The sequence below is a fragment of the Chiloscyllium plagiosum genome, chromosome 12 (genome assembly GCF_004010195.1).
Source record: "Chiloscyllium plagiosum isolate BGI_BamShark_2017 chromosome 12, ASM401019v2, whole genome shotgun sequence".
Lineage (NCBI taxonomy): Eukaryota > Metazoa > Chordata > Chondrichthyes > Orectolobiformes > Hemiscylliidae > Chiloscyllium > Chiloscyllium plagiosum.
The window spans coordinates 84,380,739-84,401,878 of record NC_057721.1 but is presented as its reverse complement, the minus strand read 5'-3'; the positions used below and the strand labels follow the sequence as shown (position 1 = coordinate 84,401,878).

Below are 21,140 nucleotides of genomic sequence, written 5' to 3'. Positions count from 1 at the left end.
CCTCCTTCCACCTATCACATTTCCAACGCCCCTCCCCCAAGTTCCTCCTCCTTACCTTTTATCTTAGCCTGCTGGACACACTTTCCTCATTCCTGAAGAAGGGCTCATGCCCGAAACGTCGATTCTCCTGCTCCTTGGATGCTGCCTGACCTGCTGCGCTTTTCCAGCAACACATTTTCAGCTCTGATCTCCAGCATCTGCAGCCCTCACTTTCTCCTCCCAACGTCTGTACTCAATGTTCTGACCAATAAAGGAAAGCATACCAAACGTCTTCTTCACTATCCTATCTACCTGCTACTCTATTTTCAAGGAACTATGAATCTGCACTCGAAGGTCTCTTTGCACAGCAGTACTCTCCAGGACCTTACCCTTAAGTGTATAAGTCTCGCTCTCATTTGTTTTTCCAAAATGCAGCATTTAACTCAATCTCCATCTGCCACTTCTCAGCCCATTGGCCCAACTGATCAAGATCCCGCTGTAATCTGAGGTAACCTTCTTCGCTGTCCACTACACCTCCAATTTTGGTGTCATCTGCAAACTTATTAACTATACCTCCTATGTTTACATCCAAATCATTTGTATAACTGACAAAAAGCAGTAGACCCAGCAGCGGTTCTGTATCCAAATGCCTATATCTCCCAGTATTTCATGAGACATAACCTTGCTATCCAGTCTGTCGTGGGGAACCTTGTCAAATGCCTTACTGAAGTCCATATAGATCACGTTCACTGCTCTGCCCTCATTAATCCTTTTTGTTACTTCAAAAAACTCAATCAAATTCATGAGACATGATTTCCCACGCACAAAGCCATGTTGACTATCTCTAATCAGTCCTTGAACTTTCCAAATACATGTACATCCTGTCCCTCAGGATTCCCTCCAACAACATGCCCACCACCAAGGTCAGGCTCACTGGTCTATAGTTCCCTGGCTTGTCTTTACCGCCCTTCTTAAACAGTGGCACCACGTTTGCCAACCTCCAGTCTTCCAGCACCTCACCTGTGACTATCGATGATACAAATATCTCAGCAAGAGGCCCAGCAATCACTTCTCTAACTTCCCACAGAGTTTTAGGGTACACCTGATCAGGTCCTGGGGATTTATCTACTTTTATGTGTTTCAAGACATTCAGCACCTCCACATCTGTAATCTGGACATTTTGCAAGGTGTCACCATCTAGTTCCCTACATTCTATATCTTCCATGTCCTTCTCCACAGTAAACACTGATGCAAAATACTTGTTTATTATCTCCCCCATCTCCTGTGGCTCCACACAAAGGCCGCCTTGCTGATCTTTGAGAGACCCTCTTCTCTCCCTAGTTACCCTTTTGTCCTTAATGTATTTATAAAATCCTTTTGGATTCTCCTTAACCTGATGTGCCAACGCTATCTCATGTCCTCTTTTTGCCCTCCTGATTTCCCTATTAAGTATATTCCTACTGCCTTTATACTCTTCTAAGGATTCACTCGATCTATCCTGTCTATACCTGACATATGCTTCCTTCTTTTTCTTAACCAAACCCTCAATTTCTCTAGTTATCCAGCATTCCCTACATCTACCAGCCTTCCCTTTCACTCTAATAGACTGTCTCTGGATTCTTGTTATCCCATTTTTTAAGACTTCCCATTTTCCAGCCGTCCCTTTACCTGTGAACATCAGCTTTCGAAAGTTCTTGCCTAATACCATCAAAATTAGCCTTCTTCCAAATTAGAACTTCAACTTTTAGATCTGGTCTGTCCTTTTCCATCACTATTTTAAAACTAATAAAATTATGGTCGCTGGCCCCCGCTGACACCTCAGTCACCTGCCCTGACTTATTTCCCAAGAATAGGTCAAGTTTTGCACCTTCTCTAGTAGGTACATCCACATATTGAATCAAGAGACAGATTTCAATAAAATATATAATCATGAAAGGGCCTATTCTACTCCCTATTGTAAACTTACAGCAAGTTACATGTTAAAAACTTTGCACTTATCTGTTACTGTGCTGTGAGCTCTCCCACACAGCTTCCTCCAAGGTCAGCTGAGAATTTTGCTTCATTAATTTTTCCTGGACACAGAGATATATGAACTCAAATAGAAAGGCAGTAACTGTGCAGATTCACTGCTGTGTCAGACAGCAGTGTCAGTTCCTTTCTCTCTCTCCCTCATGGTTTTATTCATGGAGTATAAAAGTAAGGGAGTTCTGGTCAACAACAAAATACTGGTGAGGCCTTAACTGAAGAACTATGTCCAAGTCTGGGTCCACACTTGTTAGGAAGGTTGTCAAAACCTTGGAGAGCATTTGGAGGAAATTTACTCAAACCGTGCCAGAGCTAAGGGATGTGGACAGATTGGAGAACTGGAACCATTCTTCATAGAGCAAAGAATGCTCAGGAGGATGGTATAGAGATGTTTGAATTCGGAAAGGGGTCTAAATTGGGCATGTTGATTCCACATTGTGATCACATTGACCACCCTGAATTATTCGAGGAGAAAGTGAGGTCTGCAGATGCTGGAGATCAAAGTTGAAACTTTATTGCTGGAACAGCACAGCAGGTCAGGCAGCATCCAGGGAACAGGAGATTCGACGTTTCGGGCACAGGCCCTTCTTCAGGAATCACCCTGAATTAGCCAAGTTTCTGGGCATTACCCAGTGACACACTGTTGAAAGGTGAAAGTGCAATGAATGTATAGTTTAGGTAGGGTCCTGCCTGTGATGAAAGCACCAACTGCAACATTTTGGCGATTGGCCACTCATGAAAGATAATTCCAAAGGTTGAGCTGAAAAGGTTCAATGTTGAAGGCAATCCCAAAGGCTAAGGGATTTCACATAGGTCAGTAAAAGTACCTTGAGGGGTTTCTTGGAGCACAGGGTTTTGCTGCTAACTAATGCAGACATTTCCTGGATCAATTCAGAATCTTGTACCATGCAGAAGGACCATGTCAGATCAAATTGTAGGGATGGCATCATCTCCCCTTGCAGCCCAACACGTATCAGGTTATACTGGAACAGACAGTGGGAGCACAATTCATGCAGGGAGTCAAAACCTGGAGTTAACCTCAGACAATACTTACACCTCACAAAATAAAGGAAACTGGCAAATTTATTTCCATGTAGGTATGCCTGAGATAGTGCAGTTTAATGGAAAGAATAAAAATCCTTTGGAAATAGCAGTCTAAATGGGGTTCGGGAAGCTAGGTACAGATAAACAAGTCATGGAAAGTTAAAGGATGAGCCAATCAGCCCTTAGAGAAATGCAAGCAAAAGATTGGCATCTGAGTTTAGTTGCTATGATGAAAGGTGTGTCGTGTATTATGTTTTGGGTGTTAGAATTCAAAGTAGAGGCAGATGGATGTGGGTGAAGTTTCTTAACTATGTCAGAAAAGTCAAATGGAGAGCGACCTAAGTGTATGATTCCATAAAGTTTGTGATAACAGTCATTCAGAAGAGAGACCAGTTTCTCCTAGCAGAGAGCCAGTCCCACCCAGCAGCAGAAGTGTATTCCAGTCTGTGCAGCTTCAAGGAGAGTTTGGATAGAAATCTACAAGTTGGTAGAACTGAGAAAATTTCGACCAACAGAATTGTGAGAAGTTCACATCAGAAGATTTTGAAAGAAATCATAATTGGACTGAGGAAAGTCAATTAAGTGGTTGAGAGCACCAGTACAGTTCCAATCCATTCTTTCCCCTGAGTGTTCATCTTGGTGTGATTCTTGGGGCATTTCCTATTTTCTGTCTGGTATGTCCAAGTGATAAAGCTGTTGAGATGGATCTGAAAGGGATGTGAGTGTAATGGTGAGGCCCCCGGATACACACAGTGACTGAGAGCCACCCAGCTACACGAGGAGCATGTTGAGAAGGGGCCTGGCCTGCTTTCCGACAAAGCAGTGAGACTTGGAGCTTGTAAATCTCTCAGAAATTCCCCCACAGCTATGCTCAAAGGAGCAACTCTATGCAATTTGCAGCAACCCATTCTTCAATTGATCACCACTTTGTATTAACTGTCCAAAGCAGCCTTTTCATCAAACAGCTTGGAACTGACAAACTGGAAGAGTTTCACACTTAGCCAAGGCAACTTCAATAGCCCAGGACATTTCATTCTGTTTAAACAGCACAGATTCACACTTTCCCACCAAATACCAGCCTTTCAGGCTTCCCTTTCACTTCCTTTAATGACCCTGTTATTTTGTCCTCAACATTTCAATAGCAGAGTTTTCACGAGATGTTCCGTGTGCAGTGATGTTACTAATGGGCAAACTGCTCATTTGACAAAGCCCCCTTGTATATGAGCGATACTTGCTGACTGGTTGTTGCCTGGCAGTGGGCAGTAGGTTAACACCCTGGCTTATTGGCTCACTCACCCCTCTGCAATCCGACCCTTTCACTTCAGGCGAGGCTGGGCCCACAGCTGACCAGAGCTCTCCAGTGTGAGTGAGCCAGCCCTGAGCTGGCATTGCTAATGCCAGAGATACAAGTGGCAGATTGTGCAAGGACATGCTCCTCCAATCAGAGGCTGTTGCACTCTCCTGAGATGATCAGCAGTAATTGTAGGAGAGAAGGGGTCCCTGAATAGAAGAGCAGCAAGCTCTCTCCACAACTAGGGGTCGCTACCTCAGGATACGGGGTAGGCCATTTCAGATTTAGATGAGGAAACATATTTTTATCCAGAAAGTGGGAGCCTGTGGGGCTCTCTGCCACAGGAAATGGTTGAAGTCAAATACTGAATGTCTTCAAGAAGGAGTCATACGTTTTTCTCAAGGCTAAAGAGATCAAAGGGTATGGGGAGGAAGCAGGAACAGGAGACTGAGTTGGATGATTAGCCATGATCATATTGAATGCTGAAGCAGGCTGGAAGGGCCAAATGGCATACCCTGCCCCAATTTTCATGAGGGCCTGAGGCCTGTACAACAGGAGCAATGATGATGATGGGTGTGGTTGGTAAGAGTTGAATTGTGGGAGGGAGGGGAGGGAGGTTGTGAGGGTGGGATGCCCTCAGGTTGAGTGAGGCTGAAAGGAGATTTGGGTTGGGGAGTGAAATAAGTAAGAGGAGGCTCCCTCCTTGCTGTGCAAGATCCCAGACAGAGGCAGCTGAGAGGGTGGAATGTGCATTCAGAGCAAAGATGGAAGGAGAGGGACAGCGTATGAAGCAGGGAGAGTGCATGAGGAAAGGGTCAGAGGGTGGGCATGTGAGTGAGAGAGTGTTCACATGTGGGAGAAGGAGGAAATGTGCTGACAGTGGGAAAGAGTGAGAGGGAGGGTGTGTGTGAGAATGTGAGGGAGCGTGAGAGTGTGTAAGAATGAGAGAGAGAGAGTGAGAATGTGAGGGAGAGTAAGAGTGTGTGAGAGTATGAGGGAGACTGGGAGAGAGGATGCATGAGAGAGAGAAGGACAGAGTAAGAGAGTGGGATAATGGGAGTGGGAGAATGAGAGCATGTGTGTGAGATTGAGACAGGGGGAGGCGAAGTACTTGCGAGAGGGAGAGGGAGAGAATATACCTGAGAAGGAGAAGAAGATCCTGTGTGGAAGAGGGAGAGTGAGTGAAACCTGAGACTGAGGGTGAGGTTGGAACACACACACCATTACCCCTGCCACCCTGTACGTGTATGGAATGAGCTGCCAGAGGAAGTGGTGGAGGCTGGTACAATTGCAACATTTAAAAGGCATCTGGATGGGTATATGAATAGGAAGGGTTTGGAGGGATATGGGCCGGATGCTAGCAGGTGGGACTAGATTGGGTTGGGATATCTGGCCGGCATGGACAAGTTGGACCTCTGTACATCTCTGTGACTCAGTAATGAATTTATTGATTTGGAATATTTTTCTCTGCATATCATGTTCACTGCTGTCTCAACCCTTATTTTTAAAACACGTGTTCATCAGTTGTCCACAAGTGAGAGAAAAGTGAAGTCGCCCACCATAGAGTCATAGAGTCATAGAGATGTACAACATGGAAACAGACCCTTCGGCCCAACCTGTCCATGCCTACCAGATATCCCAATCCAATCTAGTCCCACCTACCAGCACTTGGCCCATATCCCTCCAAACCCTTCCTATTCATATACCCATCCAAACGCCTCTTAAATGTTGCAATCGTAGCAGCCTCCGCCACTTCCTGTGGCAGCTCATTCCATACACGTACCACCCTCTGCATGAAAAAGTTGCCAGCCTCCACCACTTCCTCTGGCAGCACAAACCACCCTCTGCATGAAATAGTTGCCCCTTGAGTCTCTGTTATATCTTTCCCCTCTCACCCTCTCACCCTCTAGTTCTGGTCTCCCCCACCCCAGGGAAAAGACTTTGTCTATTTGCCATTTCCATGCCCCTCATAATTTTGTAAACCTCTATAATGACGCTTCAGGGAAAACAGCCCCAGCATGATCAGCCTCTCCCTAAAGCTCAAATGCTCCAATCCTGGCAACATCCTTGTAAATCTTTTCTGAACCCTTTCAAGTTTCACAACATCTTTCCGATAGGAAGGAGACCAGAATTGCATACAACATTCCAAAAATGGTCTAACCAATGTCCTGTACAGTCACAACATGACCTCCCAACTCCTGTACTCAATAATCTGACCAATAAAGGAAAGCATACCAAATTCCTTCTTCACTATCCTATCTACCTGCGACTCCACTTTCAAGGAGCTATGAACCTGCACTCCAAGGTCTCTTTGTTCAGCAACACTCCCTAGGTCCTTACCATTAAGTGTATAAGTCCTGCTAAGATTTGCTTTCCCAAAATGCAGCACCTCGCATTTATCTGAATTAAACTCCATTTGACACTTCTCAGCCCATTGGCCCATCTGGTCAAGATCCTGTTGCAATCTGAGGTAACCTCTTCGCTGTCCACTACACCTCCAATTTTGGTGTCATATGCAAACTTACTAACTGTACCTCTTATGCTCACATCCAAATCATTTATGTAAATGACAAAAAGTAAAGGACCCAGCAACAATCCTTGTTGCACTCCACTGGTCACAGGCCTCCAGTCTGAAAAACAACCCTCCACTACCACCACCCTCTGTCTTCTACCTTTGAGCCAGTTCTGTATCCAAATGGTTAGGTTTCCCTGTATTCCATGAGATCTAACCTTGCTAATCAGTCTCCCATGGAACCTTGTCAAATGCCTTACTGAAGTCCATATAGATCACATCTACTGCTCTGCCCACATCAATCCTCTTTGTTACTTCCTCGAAAAACTCAATCAAGTTTGTGAGACATGATTTCCTATGCACAAAGCCATGTTGACTATCCCTTATCAGAGGCTTGTCCTTACCGCCCTTCTTAAACAGTGGCACCACGTTTGCCAACCTCCAGTCTTCCGGCACCTCACCTGTGACTATCGATGATACAAATATCTCAGCAAGAGGCCCAGCAACCACTTCTCCAGCTTCCCACAGATTTCTAGGATACACTTGATGAGGTCCTGGCAATTTATCCACCTTTACCCATTTCAAGACATCCAGCACTTCCTCCTTTGTAATCTGGACATTTTGCAAGATGTCACCATCTATTTCCCTACAGTGTATATCTTCCATATCCTTTTCCACAGTAAATACTGATGCAAAATACTCGGTTAGTATCTCCCCCATTTTCTGTGGCTCCACACAAAGGCTGCCTTGCTGATCTTTGAGGGGCCCTATTCTCTCCCTAGTTACCCTTTTTTCCTCAATGTATTTGTAAAAACTCTTTGGATTCTCCTTAATTTGATTTGCCAAAGCTATCTCATGTCCCCTTTTTGCCCTCCTGATTTCCCTCTTAAGTATACTCCAACTGCCTTTATACTCTTCTAAGGATTTACTCGATCTATCCTGTCTATACCTGACATATGCTTCCTTCTTTTTCTTAACCAAACCCTCAATTTGGTTGAGACAGCAACTGACACTTCCTTTTAAAACTCACAGAGACAGTCAAAGTTAGGAGGGAGTTTGGATAAAGTAGAGTGTGAGACTCATTTCCAGAGGCAGGAGAGTCAGTGACCAGAGAGATACAGACTGGAGACAATTGGTCAAATGGACAGAAGGGGAGATGAGGCAAATGTAGTTGATGCGGTGAATAATTGTAATCCGGAATACACTGCCTGAAGGGCTATGGCAGCAGGAAACAGAAACTTCCCAAAGGAAATGGACAAATTGTCAAAATAAAATATTGGATAGTTGATTCAAGGAGTTAGCACAGGGCATGATGGGCTGAATGGACTCTTCTGTGCTTGGGGTTAGGGTCAGTTCGAATCAGGGGTCAGATCAGGGAGGGTCAGACTGGCAGCAAGGGCTCAGAATGGGGTGAGGGGTCAGAACAAGGTGAAGGGTCAGAATATGGTGAAGTGTCAGAATGGGGTGAGGGGTCATTTTGGGTAGGGGTGGTTAGTTGAAGGGTATGGAGCCAGTTTGGAGTGAGCCCTAAAGCTGTGTAACATACACAGTAGCTCCAATGGTGTGTGCCCGGTGGTTGGGGTTGGTATGCTGATCACCCACATTGACATCCAGTTCCAGATGTCACTGCCGTCCTCAGGCCTTGGTGACCCATGCAGTTGGAAGATAATGACAAGGAACACTGGTGAGGAGTCTGTTTTGGGTGAACTGTGGAACCCAGTCAGGGTAGTCTTGTAGAGCAAGTGTTGGTGCACAGCACGGAGCTCTGATGCAACCATCTGGTGCTCTTTACTGGTGTGAACAGAGACGCAGATTCGGGGAACAAACACAGCAATTAAAATCAGAGATACAGAATGACCTGAATCAGAGCTCAGCAGGTACCTTGTGGGGCTAAAGTAGATCTAGGGATGGCCAAGGAGGGATTTGAAAACATGATGCTTACTTAATAATGCAAGTATTGTCAAGAGCAAGATTGGACAAGTGAGCAAAGGGAGATGAGGGAATGGGACAGTGAGAGTTAGAATGTAGGAAGCAGTGGCTCAGATTCTCACCGGTTGATAAAGAGTTGGGGAAAGAGGAACTGCCGCAAGTGCATTGAATAATGACATCACAAAGTAACAAAGACTAAGTAACCAATCGATCAGATCGAAGCTCTGCAGTCCTGCCCCATCCAGGCGTGAATGGTGGTGGACAATTAAACAGCTCACTGGAGGAGGAGGCTCCACAAATATCCCCATCCTCAATGATGGAAGAGCCCAGCGCATCAGTGTCAAAGATAAGGCTGAAGCTTTCAGAATAATCTTCGGCCAGAGGTGCTGAGTGGATGATCCATCTCAGTCTCCTCCAGTGGTCCCCAGCATCACAGATACCAGCCTTCAGCCAATTCAATCCACATGATATTGAGTCGTAGAGTCATACAGCATGGAAACAGACCCTTCGGTCCAACTCGTCCATGTCAACCAAGTTTCCCAAATTAAACTGGTCCCACTTGTCTGCGATTGGCCCATTTCCTTTGAAATATTTCCTTTCATGTATCTGTCCAAATGCCTTCTGAATGTTGTAACTGTACCTGCATCTACCACTTTTCTGGCAACTCATTCCACACCTGAACTACCCTTTGTATGAAAATGTTTGCCCTCCAGTCCATTTTAAATCTTTCTCCTTTCAGTTGAAAAAATGCCCCCTAGTTTTGAACTCTTACCCCTGCCTCCCCTACCCCCAGGAAAAGACCCTTGCTATTCATCTTATCTATGCCCCTCATGATTTTATAAACTTCTGTAAGGTCACCCCTCAACCTCCTATGCTCCAGTGAAAAAAGTCCCAGCATATCCAGCCTCTTGTTATCATTCAAACTCTTCACTTCTAGCAACTTCCTGGTAAATCGTTTCTGAACCTTTTCCAATTTAATAATATCGTTCCTATAACTGGGTGACCAGAACTGGACACAGTGCTCCAGAAGTAGTCTTACCAATGTCCTGGAGAACCTCACTTTTACGTCCCAACTCCTATACTCAATGGTCTGAGCAATGAAGGCAGGCAGGCTAAATACCTTCTTAATCACCCTGTCGACCTGTGATATAACCTTCAAAGAACTATGTACTTGAAACCCTAGGTCTCTCTGTTCATCAACACCACCCATTAACTGAATAAGTCCTGCCTTGTTTAATTTACCAAAATGAAACACCTCACATTTACCCAAATTAAACTCCATCTGTCACTCCTCAGCCCAGTGACCCATTTAATCGAGATCCCTTTGGACTCTCAGATAACCTTCTTCATTGTTCACTATCTTGGTGTCATCTGCAAACTTACTAACCATGCCTTCTAAATTCTCATCCAAATCATTTATATAAATGACAAACAAAAGTGGAGACAGCCCCGATCCCTGCGGTACACCGCTGGTCACAAGCCTCCAGTCTGAGAAACAACTCTCCACCACCATCCTCCGCCTCCTACCATCATGCCAATTTTGTATGCAGTTGGCTCACATCCATGAATCTCATGTGATCTAACCTTACTGATTGAAACCTTGTCAAAGGCTTGATTAAAGTTCATGTCGAAAATGTCCAACACTCTGCCCTCAATCTTCTTTAGTAGATCCTCAAAAAATTCAATCCAGTTAGTGAGAGATGTCTTTCCTTGCACAGTCATGCTGACTATCGCCAAGCTGTGCAGACTAACTGGCAGAGGTATTCACTGACATCTTCAACCTCTCCTTGCTACAATCTGAAGTCCCCACCTACTTCAAGAAGACCACCATCATCCCAGTACCAAAGAAAGCACATGCAATGTGCTTCAATGACTACCCCCAGTGACTCTGACCTCTATGATCATGAAGTGCTTTGAGAGGCTGGTCATGGCCCACATCAACTGCAGCCTCCCAGCCTGTCTCGATCCCCTGCAGTTTGCCGACCAACATAACAGATCCACAGTAGATGCAATTTCCGTGGCCCTGCATTCATCCCTGGAGCATCTGGATACTAAAGACACCTACATCAGGCTCCTACTCATCAACTACAGCTCTGTCTTCAATATCATATCCCTTCCAGACCAATCTCAAAACTCTGCTACCTCGGGCTCGGCTCTGCCCTCTGTAACTGGATCCTCAGCTTCCTGACCCACTGACTGCAATCAGTGAAGATATACAACAGCACCTCCTCCACGATAATTGTCAACACAGGCACCCTGCGAGGATGTACTGAATTCTCTGTAGACCCACGACTGTGTAGCCAAATTCCAAACGAACACCACCTACAAGTTTGCTGATGACATCACCACCGTAGGTTAGATGTCAAAGAATGATGATTCAGAATACAGGAAGGAGACAGAGTGCTTGGTGATGTGGTGCCAACATAACAATCTCTCTCAGTATCAGCAAAGCTAAAAAGCTAATCATTGACTTCAGGAAGAAAGGAGGAGGACATGTCCCTATCTAGCTCAATGGAGCTGAGTTGGAGAGGGTCAACAGTGTCAAGTTTCTAGGAGTGACGATCACCACCAATACCTCCTGGATTTCCCATGTAGATGCAACAGTGAAGAAGGCACAACCACACCTCTTCCTCAGGAGCCTTAGGAAATTCGGCATGTCCATAAGGACCCTCCCCAACTTTTACAGATGCACCATAGAGAGCATTCTATCCGGGTGCATAACGGCCTGGTACAGCAACTGCTCTACCCAGGACCATAAGGAACTACAGAAGGTGGTGTGCACAGCCCAGACTGTCACGGCAGCCAACCTCCCATCCATGGGCTCCATTGTTGTGAATGGCAGCCGACATCATCAAAGACTCCTCCCACCCCGGTTATAATCTCTTCCAAACTCTTCCATCAGGCAGAAGATACAAAAGCTTAAACGCACGTACCAACAGGCTCAAGAACAGCTCCTTCCTTGCTATTATTAGACTGCTGAATGGACCTCTCTAATTTCAAATCTAATGTTAATCTTTTTGGTGCACCTCCTGTGCAGGATATCCTTGTATTTCTCACTCTGTCTAAGCACCTTATGGCCTGTATATCCTTGTTTGTTATGATCTGCCTTTACTGTTCACAAAACAAAACTTTCCACTGTACTCAGGTACATGTGAATACAGTAAATCAAATCAAAACAATCAGTCCTTGCCTCTCCGAATATATGTAAATCCTGTCCCTCAAAATCCCCTCCAACAACTTCCTCACCACTGACATCAGGCACACCACTCTACAGTTCCCAGGCTTCTCCTCACAGCCTTTCTGAAACAGAGTCACAACAATAGCTACCCTCCAATCTTCTGGCACTGTACCCGTAGCTGTCAATAATAAAAATACCGCTGCTAGGGGATCCACAATCTCTTCCCTACCTTTGCACAACATCCTGGGATACATCTGACCAGCTACCAGGGAGTTATCTACCTTTATGTTTTTTAAGACCTCCAGCACCTCTCCTTATGTAGTGTGGACTGTTTTCAAGATATTAATGTTCATTTCCCCAAGTTCCCGAAAAATGACTGGAGGCATTGGATACGGCGAAGTCAATGGGCCCTGTCCACATTCTGGAATCTCAAACACAATGTGCTTTGTTCAAGTGGCTATCCTCTATCTGACACATCCAGATTCAATCGCAATTTAAACTATACATAAAAAATAACATAAAACTACAAAACAGCCTACATAATAACACATATCTTCAAGAAATAAATCTGTGCTCACAGGATTTGAAACGTGCAGAGTTAATGGACACCATCTGAATGCTTTGACTGTGTCTGATTTAGCAATATCCTTCTAGTGTTCAGTTATTCCTGATATAAAATGGAGAGGTTGTGGCCTAGTGGGATAATCACTGGCCTGTTAATCCAGAGACCCAGGTAATGTTCTGGGGACTTGGGTTCAAATTCTGCCATGGCAGATGGGAAAGTTGAATTCAATAAAAATCAGGAGTTAAAAGTCTAATGATGACCATGAATTCATTGCTGATTGTCAGAGAAACCCATTGGTTAGCACTGCTACTTCACAGCGCCAGAGACCCGGGTTCAATTCCCACCACAGGCGACTCTCTGTGTGGAGTTTACACAGTCTCCCCGTGTCTGCGTGGGTTTCCTCCGGGTGCTCCGGTTTCCTCCCACAGTCCAAAAATGTGCAGGTCAGGTGAATTGGCCATGCTAAATTGCACGTAGTGTTAGGTGAAGGGGTAAATGTAGGGGAATGGGTCTGGGTGGGTTACGCTTCGGAGGGTTGGTGTGGACTTGTTGGGCCGAAGGGCTTGTTTCCACACTGTAAGTAATCTAATCTAATCTAATATAAGTAAATTAGTGATGTCCTTCAGGGAAGGAAACTGCTATCCTTACCTGAGCTGCCCTATGTCTGAGATGGTCAGTTAAAGGTGGCCCAGTTAGTGACACCCACATCCCATGAATGAGTATTAAAAAAATGGACATGAGGCAGCGTTGATTTCCAGGGGGAAATAGAACTGGGCCTGAGCATTAAGGCCAGACTGTTCAGGAGAGACCTTAGGAAAGTGTGGGAGAGGTTTGGAACACTCTTCCACAAATAGCAGTGGGAGCTAGATCAGTTGTTATTTTTAAATATGAAAACGATAAGTATTTGCAAAACAAAGGTATTAAGGGATATTGGCCAAATGCAGGAGTTAGGCCACAGATCATAGAACATACAATAGAACAGCACATCCAGGTCCTTCAGCCCTCGATGTTGTGTGGTCTTCTATCCTACTCTAAGATCAGACTAACCTACATACCCTTCATTGTACTATCACCCACGTGCCTAATCAATTGTCGCTTAAATCTCCCTAACATGTCTGACTCTACTACCACTGCTGGCAGTACATTCCATGCACCCTCCACTCTCTCAGTAAAGAACCAACCTCTGACATCATCCCTAAACCTTCCTCCAATCACCTTAAAATTATACCCCCTTGTGATAGACATTTCCGCCCTGGGAAAAAGATCACTAGCTATCTACTCTATCTATGCCTCATCATCTTGTACACCTCTACCAAGTCACCTCTCATCCTTCTTCTCTCCAATAAGAAAAGCCCCAGCTCCCTCAACCTTTATTCATAAGACATGCCCTCCAGTCCAGGCAGCATCCTGGGAAACTTCTTCTGCACCCTCTCTAAAGCTTCCACATCTTTCCGACAATGAGGCAACTAGAACAGAACACAATATTCCAAATGAAGTCTAACCAGAGCTCTATACAGAATAATCTTGCAGCTCTTAAGCTCAATCCCCCGCTAATGAAAGCCAACACACTATACGCCTTCCTAACAACCCTGTCAACCTGGATAGCAACTTTAAAGGATCTATGGATGTGGACCCCAAGATCCCTATGTTCCTCCACCTGCCAACAATCCTGCCTTTAACCCTGTAATCTGCATTCAAATTTGAACTTACAAAGTGAATGACATCACACTTTTCCAGGTTGAATTCCATTTGCCACTTATTAGCCCAGCTCTGCATCCTGTCAATGTCCCATTGCAACAGCCCTCCACACTACCTACAACTCCACCAACCTTCATGTCATCGGCAAACTTACTAACCCACCCTTCCACTTCCTCATCCAAGTCATTTATAAAAATTCAAAACAGCAGAGTTCCCAGAACCCTGCGGAACACCACTGGTCACCGAGCTCCAGGCTGAATACTTTCCGTGTACTACCACCCTCTGTCTTCTATGGGCCAGCCAATTCTGTATCCAGACAACCAAATCTCCCTGTGTACCATGCCTCCTTACCTTCTACCATGAGCATACCATGGGGAACCTTATCAACCACCTTGCTAAAATCCATGTGCACCACATTCACTACTCTACCTTCGTCAATGTGTTTTGTCACGCCCTCAAAGTATTCAGTAAGGCTTGTGAGGCATGACCTGCCTCTTACAAAGCCATGCTGACTATCTCTAATCAAACTATGGTTTTCCAAGTAATCATAAATCCTGTCACTCAGGATCCTCTCCAATACTTTGCCCATGACTGGCGTAAGACTGACTGTCTGTAATTCCTAGGAATATCCCTATTGCCTTTCTTGAAAAAGGGAATAACATTTGCCACCCTGCAATCATCTGACACTACTCCAGTGGACAGTGAGGACGCAAAGATCATTGCCAAATGCGCAGTAATCTCTTCCCTCGCTACCTGTAGTCATCTAGGGTATATCCCATTCCACCCAGAGGATTTATCTGTCCTTATGTTATTCAAAATTTTCAGCACATCCTCCTTCCTAACATCAACTTATTTGAGTGTATCAGTCTGTTTCACACTGTCCTCGCAAACGTCATGCTCCCTCTCAGTAGTGGAGAAAGTGAGGACTGCAGATGCTGGAGATCAGAGCTGAAAATGTGTTGCTGGAAAAGCGCAGCAGGTCAGGCAGCATCCAAGGAGCAGGAGAATCGACGTTTCGGGCATAAGCCCTTCTTCAGGGCTTAAGCCCTTCTTCCTGAAGAAGGGCTTATGCCCGAAATGGCGATTCTCCTGTTCCTTGGATGCTGCCTTTCCTGCTGCGCTTTTCCAGCAACACATTTTCAGCTCCCTCTCAGTAGTTTTTCCAGCAACACATTTTCAGCTCCCTCTCAGTAGTGAATGCTGAAGTAAAGGACATCCCCTACCTCCTCTGACTCCAGGCACAAGTTCCCTCCTCTCTCTCTGATCGGCCCTACCCTCACTCTAGCCAATCTCTTGTTCCTCACCTAAGTGTAGAACACCTCAGGATTTTCCTTAATCCTACCTACTAAAGCTTTTTCATGCCCCCTACTAGCTCTCCTAAGCCCATTCTTCAGTTCCTTGCTGCCTGCTTTGTAACCTTCTAAAGTCCTGTCTGGTCCCTGCCTTCTCAACCATAAGTAGACTTCCTTCTTCCTCCGGACTGAACATGTTCCATGACCATAATTTTAGTACAGGCTTGAGGGGCTGAGTGGCCTTTGTTCCCTCAGTACTGCTTCATCATGGCCTGTGCCCGAAACGTCGAATCTCCTGTTCCCTGGATGCTGCCTGACCTGCTGTGCTGTTCCAGCAATAAAGTTTCAACTTTGATCTCCAGCATCTGCAGACCTCACTTTCTCCTCACTGCTTCATCATGGCTGAGTTTAATTTTCTTCCTTTGGAACACATTGCTGTTGTGCATTTATTCAAAAGCTAAATCTTGTCCAGAAATCCTAACTCAGACATGGAAAGGAAGGGGAACTTCCAGACTTCAGAGGCCTTTGTTCTGACATCCAGCTCCAAGAAAAGAGAGGCACTCACAGACACGTGATGTGGAGGGTCAGTGAACCTCATCGTGATTCTGGGATAGGAGAGAGGGGGAAATTCAAGGATCAAGGAATATCGGTGAAGGTGGGATTACGGGATATGGACAGGTGGAATGTGGGAAGGGGGAGTGAGGAATACAGGGTGGGAGGTGGAAGGGGAGAGTGAGGGATATGGAGAGAGAGGGGGAATGAGGGATACCACAGGAGGGTGGGGAGGGGGGAGTGAGAGATGGATGGGGAGGGAGCTTTTGAGTGTTCAAACTCCTGCCCATTGACGTCATCATGTTTTTGAACACTGACTGAATACCTCTTGTCCTCTGGTTTTTGGGTTGTCAGCCTCTCTCTAATGCCGTGCTGCCTGTGCTCCCAGACAGAGGTCTGTCCAATCCAACTCAAGTTGCTGCAGTAAAGCAAGACCATTCCCTACCCTCTGGGCAATGCCACACGTGCCGTCACTCTGCCCTCGGGGTGAGCTTTATATTGACAGGACAGGGAGGAGGGAAACAAAATACCAGCATAACATCAACATCAATACCTTTCTTATCGTCAAAATAGAGGGTTTGCTGGGCTGGATTCGACCACTGGAGGGAGGTGTTGTCATTTTGGTCCACCTTGCAGGTCAGTGTTGCAGTCCCTCCTTGGATTGCTGTCACATTCTGGGTCAGGGGAGACTGTGCCTGGCTGCCTGTGAGGGAAACAGAGAGAGAGAGAGAGAGAGTAAGTTACGGAGTGACAATTTGCTGCAGGCTTGTGCTTCACTCACATGGCATTGTAACTCTGCCAGCACCATCAATCAAAGCACCACAGAGCTTTCGCTGAAAACATTCTGTTTGTGGTGACAGGACATTTCAGGCAGTGTGTCCAGAGGCTCAGAGCAGCAGGTTTTGTGGTCTATACTGAGTAAGAGCCCACAGTGTTATTCTCGTGATGGCGGGTGGTGGAGGGACAAAGGACCATGGTCCAGGGCTTCCCAGAGCGGTACCTTAGGAAGCAGCAGAGACCGCTAAGCAGATGTGATACAAACACTGGAACAGTTATTGGTAGATACTAGTGCAGCACTCCGGGCTGAAAGGCATCTGGTCAACAACGTAGGGGAGAAGGAGACCATGTAAAGTATATTTTTAGTTTAATAATAACCGAGAAACAAAATCAAAAAGTGTGGTGCTGGAAAAGCACAGCCAGTCAGGCAGCATCCGAGGAGCAGGAGAGTTGACGTTTTGAGCATAAGCCCTTCATCAGAAATGTGCTTCATCAGCTTATACTTGAAATGTTGAGTCTCCTGCCCCTCGGATGCCGCCTGACCTGATGTGCTTTTCCAGCACCACACTCGTGACTCTGATCTCCAGCATTTGCACTTCTCACTTTTACTTAATAACATAGTAACAGCTGGCTATGGTTATTGCTCACCGATTAAACCTCCTTTGGAAGTACTGATTCAGTTGAACACATTGCCAATTGCCAATTTGATTTATTTAAAATAATATACATTTATTTGTCCTTTTGACTGTGGTAAAGCACTCCGAGAACTTTAATTCTGAACCACAGAATAAAGAACATAGAACAGTACAGCTCAGGAATAGGCCCTTCGGCCCTCCAAGTCTGTGCTGACGCATTTTGCCCTTCCAAACTCAAACTGCTTTCACTTACAGGATTTGCATCCCTCTATTCCCTTCCTATTCATGTATTCATCCAGGTGTTTCATGAATTGTACTGTTATATCTGCTTCCATCACCTCCTCTGGCATTCCAGGTACTCACCACTTTGTGTGAAAAACCTGCCTTGCGCGTCTCTTTTAATCATTCCCTCCACAATCTTAAACCTGTGTCCCCTGGTAATTGACCCCTCCACCCTGGAAAAAAAAGCCTCCACTCTATCCCTGACATTCACAATCTTATAAACTTCTATCAGGTCGCCCTCAGCCTCCTGCGTTCCAGTGAAAACAAACCTAGTCTATCCAACCTTTCTTCATAGCTATAATCCCCCATACCAGGCAACATCCTGGTAAATTGTTTCTGTATCATCTCCAAAGCATCCACATCCTTGGTAGTGTGGTAACCAGAATTGTACGCAATATTTCAAGTGTGGTCTAACTAAAGTTCTATAAAGCTGCAGCATAACGTGCCTATCCTTATACTCAACGTTCCTTCCAATGAAAGCAAGCATGCCATAGGCCATTTATACCACCATATCTACCTACACTGCCATATAATGGGAAATGTTAGGCCAAGTAATCACATGCAGCTTTAAGGTGTCTCTTCAAACCATGTCACACACACTCACAGGGAATGCCACCTTCGTATGTGTTAATGCCAGTGTACACAGTGACCACCACCACCCACATTCCATCCTGGGCCAACACGGCTCCTCCTTTTCTGATTCGGGCCCTGATAGCCTTCTAGGTTCAACATGGAATTCAACACCTTCGCAGTGTGTACTTGGTTCCCCTTAACCCAGCCCACCCCCTCCACATTCTCATGTTGTGTCGTGTTTCCACGTTTCTGCTGGAGAACTCACATCGGAGAAGAAAGAAGACATTCCGCAGGGTGATTTACCAATCCCTAACAGTAACCACAATGTAGCACAAAGTCTCCAGTGCTGGGTGCTTGTGGCAAAGGGACAGCGATACTCAGAGGTGACTTTAATCTACATATCAACTGGGAAAATCAGACTAGGGGTAGGAGCCTGAGTAAGGAGTTCAGAGAATACCATTGAGATAGTTTCTTATAACAGCACATTAAATAATCTATTTCAGAAAACTCAGGATAAATATACTCCCACTGTAAAGAATAGGGGGGACCCAGTGCCTATGGAGAACTAAAAAAGTTGGGGAAGAAGCTTCAACTACACAAAGATGAGTTCAGTCAGATGACTGTTCAGAATATAAAGAATGATGCAAAGATTAATCAAAAGGAAGAAATTAAAGTTTGATAGGAAGCTAGCTGGAAATGTGAAAATGGATAACAAGAGTTTGTACAGATATTTAAAAACTAAAAAGGAAGTAAAGTGAGTGTTTCTCCCCTAAGGAGTGAGAATGGGAGGTAATAATAACATAACAAGGAAGTGGCAAATGAAATGGGCAAAGATTTTGCTTCTGTCCTAATTACTGAGGCCAGAAAACCAGCAGGAAAACCAGCAGGTGGGGTGGAGAGAGAGGAACCAAACTGTGCAAACGGATGGTGCTGTGGGCTGACCAATCCCCAGGAACAATAACTAAAAGCACTGCGGGTGCTAGAAACCTGAAACAAATGCAGAAATTGCTGGAGAAACTCAGCAAGATTGGTAGCATCTGTGCAGAGAAAGCAGAGTTAATATTTCAAATCCAGTGACTCCAGTCAAGTCCAGTAACTCTAGGGTTCCGAGGAAGGGTCACTGGATCTGAAACGTTAACTCTGATTTCTCTCCACAAATGCTGCCAGCCCTGCTGAGATTTTATAGCAATTTATATTTCTATTTAAATACAGACATTTCAACATCAGATTCTGCTTTAACTAATCGCAAGAAGCTCAGTAGGTGGGCAGCACATCTCTACGTTATAACCAGTAACCATATACTTCTCTAAAAACCATGCAAACATAACCTTTAAATGGAAAAAAGATGATATTAGTTCACAAAATGTTTATTCATGATGTTCAATGTCCTCTGTGCTTGAATGCTTCAGTCACCAACTGAGCACTTTGATATATTTACTGTGAGATTCTTAAGTGTGCACTCATTATAAAACTCTCTTCATGTTCCCATCAAACATGATTGGATTGGTACAGACCATAAACTACAGGAGAAAGATTAGGCCACTCAGCCCGTCGAGTCTGCTTTGCATTCGATTGCATTCCGTTCTCCTGATTCTCCCCATAACCCTTGATTCTGTTACTAATCAAGAACCTACCTATCTCTGTCCTAAATCCACTCAATGCCTTGGCCTCCACAGCCCTCTGTGGCAATGAGTTCCACAGATTCCTCACCCTCTGGTTGAAGAAATTCCTCCCCATCTCAGTTATAAAGGGTTGTCCCTTCACTCTGAGGCTGTGCCCTTGGGTTGTAGTCTCTCCTACTAGTGGAAACATCTTCTCCACACCCACTCTATCCAGGCTCTCAGTATTCTGTAAGTTTCAATCAGATTCCCCCTCATCCTTCCAAACACCATCGAGTACAGACCCAGAGTCTTCAAGAACAACATCTTCGTCCTTGGGATCATTCCTGTAAACCTCCTCTGGACTCCCCGCAAGGCCAGCACATCCTTCCTAGATACAGGGCCCTAAACTACTCATAATATTCCAAATGCGGTCTTACCAAGCCTTACACAGCCTCAGTACATCCCTGCTCTTATATTCTATTGTATTCTGCTATTTCCCATTTAGAAAATAGTCTATTCATCTATACTATCTATGAAAGTGCATAACTCCCATTTTCCCACATTGTATTCCATCTGCCACTCCTTTGCCCGCTCTCCCAGCCTGTCCAAGTCCTTCTGCAGTCTCCCACTTCCTCAACACTGTCTGTCCCTCCACCTATCTTTGTGTCATCCTCAAAATTAGCAACAATGCCCTCAGTTCCTTCATCCTGATCATTATTATGTAACGTGAATAGCTGTGGTCCTAACACTGACCCCTGTGGAACACCACCAGCCACTGGCTCCTTCCTGTAAAAGACCCCTTTATCCCCACTCTCTGCCTTCTGTCAGTCAGCCAATCCTCTATCCAGGCCAGTACCTTGCCCCTAACACCATGGGCTCTTGTCTTATATAGCAGGCTCCTGTGCAGCACCTTGTCAAAGACCTTCTGGAAATCCAAACAGATCACGTTGATTGGATCCCCTTTTGTCTAACCTGTTCATTACCTCCTCAAAGAATTCCATCAGATTTGTCAGGCGGGACCTTCCCTGACTCCAGTGATTCTAGATCATCATCAATATGTCTAGACTTTTCAGATAAAAGTAAAACTACCTCTACACTGTCCCCATCAAACACTCCCAGGACAGGGGCAGCACAGGGTTAGATACAGAGTAAAGCTCCCTCTACACTGTCCCCATCAAACACTCCCAGGACAGGGGCAGCACAGGGT

General features: G+C 45.2%; 1 protein-coding gene across 1 annotated transcript in view; it reads right to left on the bottom strand.

Annotated features, from left to right (window-relative positions):
- Nucleotides 1-21,140, bottom strand: part of LOC122554859 (cell adhesion molecule 2-like) — an 802,068-nt gene that overhangs the window by 89,399 nt on the left and 691,529 nt on the right. Inside the window, exon 3 of the mRNA XM_043700205.1 lies at nucleotides 16,619-16,768. Within this exon, the coding sequence (XP_043556140.1) occupies nucleotides 16,619-16,768 (150 nt within the window). The remainder of the gene's footprint in view (nucleotides 1-16,618; nucleotides 16,769-21,140) is intronic.